General features: G+C 34.8%; 1 protein-coding gene across 1 annotated transcript; it reads right to left on the bottom strand.

Moving 5' to 3' along the window:
* Positions 1-815: 815 nt before the first annotated feature.
* LOC100378819 (leydig cell tumor 10 kDa protein-like) lies at positions 816-7,005 on the bottom strand. The gene is made up of 3 exons (XM_002735224.3): positions 6,871-7,005; positions 2,486-2,541; positions 816-1,260 (listed from the first exon to the last, which is right to left on the bottom strand). Exons 1-3 carry the CDS (start codon positions 6,974-6,976, stop codon positions 1,126-1,128), a joined length of 297 nt encoding a protein of 98 aa, XP_002735270.3. The 5' UTR covers positions 6,977-7,005; the 3' UTR covers positions 816-1,125.
* Positions 7,006-7,263: the final 258 nt, after the last annotated feature.

The raw sequence follows: 7,263 nt of genomic DNA, 5'->3' as shown, positions 1-7,263 counted from the left end.
ATGTTTAATGTATGTACCAAATTTGAATGAAATCCGTCCATGCATAACTGAGATCCGGGTCCGGAATGGTGAAAATGTGCGATTTCAATGCATTTTCGGCCTTAAAGCGGCCGCCATTTGGCTATCGTTAATGAGATCATGAAACAAATGCACATACATATTTGTGACATGATGTACCTTGTGTGTGTGAAGTTTGAACTCGATCAATCCAAGCATGTCTCAGATACGGATCCAGAACTGAATTCTTTAAAACAAAATGGCCGCCAGTCGGCCATTTCGAACCCGATCCAAAAAAAAAATGACGTGCATCAAGGTCCTATTATGTTTAATGTATGTACCAAATTTGAACAAAATCCGTCCATGCATAACTGAGATCCGGGTCCGGAATGGTGAAAATGTGCGATTTTGATGCATTTTCGGCCTTAAAATGGCCGCTATTCGGCTATCGTTAATCGGATCATGAAAAAAATGCATGTGCATATGTCCCATATAATGTGTGATGTATGAGTGAAGTTTGAACTCAATCGGTCCATGCATGTTCGAGATACAGGTGATCACGGACGCACGGACGCACGGACGGACGGACGCACACAGGGTAAAACATAAGTCCCCGTTTTCGGACTGCGTCCGAACGGGGACTAAAAAAGCAAGAGACTCGGCAATGAGCAACATAATTATGGACGTTATGGAATGCCAATTACAAATTTGCCCAACAATCGTTTTACCTGCGAGTCTGAAGTCCTATCGAAGGATAACAAATAAAAATTACGAATTTATTCTAGTGTACTTTTCAGTACATTTTCAGGATCAGTGACTTTTAATTCAGGACTAGTAAATTTTATTTTTCATTTGTCCTGGAACAGTTGGATGATGGGTCCTAGATGGAAATTTTAACGCCTGATTTTATGATAATTCTGGTACTAGTAATTAAGGATTATTGCAATGAGACCAATTTACCAATAATATTGAATAGATGTAGCAGCATCATTTTAAAAATAGTAACTGATCATAACACAAATAATATACCTCTATGAAAAAACAATAATGTTTTTCTATCAGGTGCTAAAAACTGAATGAGCACTGATAATAGTTGTACATTTCAAATACATAGAATCATCTTCTTTATCACTTCTGTTTTTTGGCTTCTTTGTTTTTCACATTTGAGGAAGAGTGCACAATGTTGAAGGATTTTGGCTCAGCTGAGCTGGCCCTGGCACCTATTTCAGCTTCTATGTTGCTACCAATGGCCTTTTCAATATTCTGCAAGAAATATAGCATGTATATTAGCTTAGTAGTAAAGTATGGTCTACAATTCTCTGTCAGTGACATGAGTGTATGGAGTTTAGGTAACCTACAGTAATATCATGAGACTTTTTTTTTGCATCCTCTGTTCCCCTGATTCATGCAACCATGGTATTAAGAACAGTGATGACAGTAGAGAATGGAACTTTATTTGAGGGGCAAAAACATGTCTTGTGGCTCTCACTTTCAAATAGATCTAATCGGCCATTTGCATCTCAAGTCTATTGGTGTGCTTTGCATCTGAAACCATTTAAAGAACTAATTCACATATTGTAAAGCTGCACTCTGAACTTTGACTTCTTGAACCTGACCACCATTTCAAGTAATGGGTGTGAATGTTTTTTCACTAGTAAATGTACCAGCTCTTACACAGTTTAATGCTGTATTTTTTCCAAAATCATTTTACAAATTACATATTTTCTGACATTTTGTACAAGTTTTTTAATCTTGATCAACATTTTTGAAAAAAATTTGAGAAAATTCACACAGGTTTAGACATTCAAAGAGTGAGTGTCTGAAACCATAAACATTAGACAACTATGTGTAGGACGTCAACATACAACATGGAGGGTACCATATGATATTGTACCATATCATAGTGGTGATTAATAATGGCATGGTGAAAATCAAACGACATGGTGAAAATCAAAAAACGCAGTGCTATGCAGAAGATAATATATCTGCAAAACATGGCACAGTATAGCATTGTTATTATTTTTAATCACATTGAATGACCCACAATCCTTCTGCAACCAACAAATAAGGTGAATTCATGCTTGTTTTCTACAAATTGATATAATAATACATATACTTTAAATGCATTAATTATTCACGATCCACGAAACTAAATCCATGTGAAATGTCAAAATTCTATAAATTTAAAACCCAATGAATATGATTAAATATCAAAATAATAAAATTAAATAACTGTGAAAATCAATGCCACTACAGTACATTACAAGACTGATCAGTTTTAATGTTTTCACCACCAGACTTTCTTGCCCAAATTTGTTCTGCACTTTTTTATTACACGTATATTGTATTTCTGGAAGTGCACCCTAATTTTGGAACCAGTTTTCACTCCAAAAATGTGGCTATTTTTGTCCCAATCTTCTGAAGGAAAGTGCAGACTACGTATGAGGGAACCGGTGGTGAAATGGTCAGACCTTACATGGACTCTTACCTTTTTGAGTTTAGCTACTTCTATATTCTTAGCTTTCTTGGGTTTTATAACACGACCTGAAAAATGAATATCAACAATGGTATGCAAATAGAATGGTGTTCACTGACCCAGCGACAGTGTACATCATACTGGTTTGATCTGTTTACTTTCATGTAACAAACAGCGCCCCCTTCTGGAAATGTAGAAATATAGCTCTCACAGAGCATAATCAAAGAAAGCTTAGAAAGAACTCCCGTGTGCTGAGAAGAGTATTGGAGGCACATTAAAAATTAATTCAAAATTACTTATACTTGAGATATTGATGGAATAGCTGAAAACTAATTATGCAAATAAGGTAACTAATATGAATAGATTTAAGTGTAAAACTAATAAGGTCTGCCACAATGTACCAAGTTTCATTGAAATGTGATTAGAACCAAACAAATATTAATTATTATGCTAATTAGAGAATTAATATGAACAGATTTTAACCCAAAATTAATCAGGCTGTCTATTGTCCTAGAGCATTTATGTACCAAGTTTTATTCAAATGTGATGATCAATACTAGAGATATCAGTATTAATTAATTATGTTAATTAGGTGATTAACAAGCATAAATATTTACCAAAAAACTAATATGGTGTATAGTCCTAGGTTCATTGAAATGTGATGGGTACTCTTTAAAAGTTTCATTAAAATCCAATGAGTGGTTTTTAGACATCAGTGCAATAGCCATAGAACAGCAAAAAATTAACTAATTATGCAAATTAGGTAATTAATACATGTAGGCACAAATATTTATCCCAAAATTAATCAGGTCTCTGCATAGTCCTAGAATATCTATGTCGCAAGTCTCATTGAAATGTGATGATTAGTACTTGGGATATCAGGTGAAAAGCTGAAAATTAACTAATTATGCTAATAAGGTAATTAATATGCACACATATTTACCCAAAAACTAATCAGGGGTCTGCACAGTCCTCAAGTAACTATGTACCAAGTTTCATTGAAACGTGATCATTACTACTCGAAATATCAAAAGCTGAAAATTAATTAATTATGCAAATTAGGTAATAATAAGTACTGATATTACCCTAAAAACTATCAGGTCTGTGCAGTGTCATATGACATCTATGTACCAAGTTTTATTGAAATGTTATGATTAGTACTTGAGATATCAGTGGAAAAGCAGAAAATTGATTAATCATTATGTAAATTAGATAATTAATAATATTAACAGATTTTTACCCAAAACTAATCAAATCTGTGCATTAGTTCAGAGCATCCATGTGCCAAGTTTCATTGAAATCCAATGAGTGGTTCTTCAAAAATCAATGGAACAGTCATGGAACAGCTTGAAATCAGTTAATTATCATTCAAATTAGGTAATTAATATTCATAGATTTTTACCTAAAACTAATCAAATCTGCGCACTAGTTCAGAGCATGCATGTGCCAAGTTTCATCAAAATCCAATGAGTGGTTCTTCAGATATCAGTGGAACAGTCTTGGAACAGCTAAAAATCAGCTAATTATCATGCAAATTAGATAATTAATATTCATAGATTTTTACCAAAACCTAATCAACTCTGCACATTATCCCAGAGCATCTATGTACCAAGTTTCACCAATATTTGATTAGTGGTTCTTGAGAAAACGGTGGAACAAAAAAAGTGACATACATACATACATACATACATACATTTATACATACATACATACATACATTTCTCTTTTTTATTACTCAAGTATTAAAAGTAACAATTATTTACAGTTTAAAAACTCACACGTAGGTGAGGGGAAAGGAACAATTAAACTAATATTAAATCGAATAATAATTAACGAGTGAAGTGATATCGATTACAATTGTGAAAGTTACTGATAAACGAATGTATATATAAGGTAAATGCGAATTAATAAAGCGAGACTGATACACACATACATACATACATACAGACAGGGTAACTGCAAAGACTCCCTTTTGTGCTTCGCACACGGGAGTCAAAAAGCAGCATGTGACACAATGGAATCACAAAAGTGATTGAGGTAGCTCATAGATTTATGCTACAAAGATTTCACCCCTGTAAGTAAAAGTGTATGAACCTAACACCCTAATTTCTGTGTAGATTTATTTCTGGTTGTATTTTTTTCAATGTGTCCCAAATAAAACATAGAACTTATCCTAAATTCAAGAGGTTTGAAACGCGGTTGGTGAAGTGCAAATATTTTTGAGAATAGCAATGCCATTTTCAATCAGCTTCACTTTGGTTGTGGTCTGATGAAGGAATTGACAACTAATGTTAATATATAGTAAAGTGATACACATGTATGGCAACTGGACTTAAACAGCTTTTTTGTCCGTGGAGATGAAAATAATGCCTCTGACACTATTGTTGTTGTGTTTTCTGTTGAATACTCTACAGATAATCAGGGGATTACCAAATGATAACATTTAAATTTTTGCATTTGTTCGGTGACAGTTCATAAGAATATTTGATTGCATGGTTTTGTATATGATCACCCTCTCTCTATGAACCCATGGGGTTAATCTATTCATAAACGCATTGTATAAGAATAGCAAAGTTATTGACCAATCAGATTCTTTGTGCAGTGTGATCACTATTACCGTTTCAATTATTCTGAGATGTTTCCAGCCTATACTTTCACCATCCTGCAGATGGACGAAAGTTTCAACTTGGAGATATGTCAAATGTCTTTTTATTCTATTCCATTTTCATTTTTATGATCACTCCTAGTATGGCAAAAACATTTTTTTATTGTTGCCTGTACCAGTCCAATGATAGGTGTGACCCAAATCCAACCTTGAGTTGAACATATCTATCTGTAACCTTGGGAGAAAGGGTTTACATGACATGTCAATTTTTATACATTTATTTTCACCAAAGAAGACGCATGGCAAAACCAGGGCAGTTAACAGAGTCTCGATGCCCATGGAGTTTCCCTAGGTGCACTATACCACTATTACAAGTCAATTTTGTAAAATATTAGCTTTGCTCTCTCAACTCCAAAGTTTAAAATCTGGTTTCAAAGCAAGTCTCAGGAGTATTGGGGCAGCCAATATGCAAACTCTCTAGTGAATTGTTTACCTGCTTGGGTTTTGACTAAACAGTTGGCTTTTGAATGTCACTGGCACCGACTTGTTGCCACAACTAATCTGGGCAAATCTATATTACAGTAGGAGACAATCAGTGATTCTATGTAGTGGAATATAAATCATTTGTACTACCTTGTCTATGTATTATTAGAATATACAAAGATTGATGGAATATGTGGTTGCCCAACTGTATTTTAATGTGATATATTGTCTTCTAGCACAGGCCGGCAATTGTCAACAAATGGACTCTTCATTTTGGAACACAAATGTACTCGTCATTTTGGAACACAAATGTACTTCAATTCAGTAGATTATTTACTGACAGGTGAAACGTAAAGTATCAAATCCAGATTTTGTACAGAGGATAGAGGGTTTGCCAGGGTTACACCAAAGAACAGCTAAATTATAACGACTGGAAACCGCCTCTTTTCAGTCGTCCCGGTCATCACACTTTCAGGAGCTAATCAGTGATGGGGAAAGTTTACAATTCCATGTAATTAGGTGTTTGTATGCAAGAGGTTTTCAATACAAATCAATAAATGTGTTCAAATTTTATTAGCAGTTGGTGTAATGTTAATGTTACCCTAACAGATCGTTTTCTATATTTGTTTTCTCAACATATTTTAAATGTTGGTGAATTAATCATACTCGTCTTATTATCATTTGTACGTCAGGTGACTGTGCTTGGTTCTGACCAGGGAAAGGCATGGGAAAAGCTTGAGTATGACAGAACGCCCATTATTTGATAAGATCACATTTTTTGGGATGAGGGATTTTCAGATGAGAAGACATTTACTAGTAATTTAATTGTAGTTGGCAACCAATTTGATAATTGTAAAATACATTATCACGACTTGCGTAATACAGCAAATCGCTTTTGATATGGGAATTCCAGACATGTGCCAGGCGAAAAGCATTCTATGTTTTCTACGGCACCAGCGAGATTTGGAAGCCAATTCACTGTTTTAGTCAAAACCCAATCAGTTTGCCAATTCACTGGCGAGTTTGCAAATTGGCTGCACCATTACTTTAATGAGACTAGTTGTAATGAAATGCATCTACAGTAACAGGTGAATAAGCGCATGTTCAGTTCAGAAATGTACACACTCTGTTTACACGCTTTCACATTATATGATAGACAAATGACACGTGACTGCATCTATTATACTTGCCCGGCATGTAATCCAGAATTGGCACAAGCATGTCTCGATGTAAGGCACACTCGTCGTGATACAAGTACTAAAAGTGACCAATCTTCAATCTGAAGCAAATGTTATCACGGAATGCTCACCTCCTTTCCTTGGCGCCAAAGCTTTCTTTTGGTGTGCGTGTTTCTGTTTATTTCGTCCGGCTTTTCCAGGAAGTTGGACTTTCTTTTTCATCTTTCCCTGCGCCATTTTGTAATTTTGTGTGTGATTGTTTGTTGCTTGATGACTCCAGGATTCCCCTAGCCTCGGTTTCAACTAGTCGAGGTTTAAATTCTCGGATTTGCTTCCAAGTTGCGACGAACTCGCAAATACAAGAAGTAAGTTTAAATTTGTTTTTCAAATGGTTTAGATACCATGTGCAAAGTGATATGTTGTTAGAGTATATCACAAATGTCATGTTCAAATGTTATGTTTATTTATTCATATCTCCGTATGTAATGCCATGGAAGGTATTAACGTTAATACCTTCCGTGGTA

The sequence above is a fragment of the Saccoglossus kowalevskii genome, chromosome 16 (genome assembly GCF_978046115.1).
Source record: "Saccoglossus kowalevskii chromosome 16, keSacKowa6.1, whole genome shotgun sequence".
Lineage (NCBI taxonomy): Eukaryota > Metazoa > Hemichordata > Enteropneusta > Harrimaniidae > Saccoglossus > Saccoglossus kowalevskii.
This window is presented reverse-complemented; position numbering and strand designations above follow the sequence as displayed.

What these genes read in the sequence shown, in the direction of transcription:
- LOC100378819 (XM_002735224.3), bottom strand. Translation starts at nt 6,976, where the DNA reads ATGGCGCAGGGAAAGATGAAAAAGAAAGTCCAACTTCCTGGAAAAGCC. An exon ending in TTTGGCGCCAAGGAAAGGAG is followed by an intron (nt 2,542 to 6,870) that starts GTGAGCATTCCG and finishes TTCATTTTTCAG; the next exon opens with GTCGTGTTATAAAACCCAAG. An exon ending in AAGTAGCTAAACTCAAAAAG is followed by an intron (nt 1,261 to 2,485) that starts GTAAGAGTCCAT and finishes TATTTCTTGCAG; the next exon opens with AATATTGAAAAGGCCATTGG.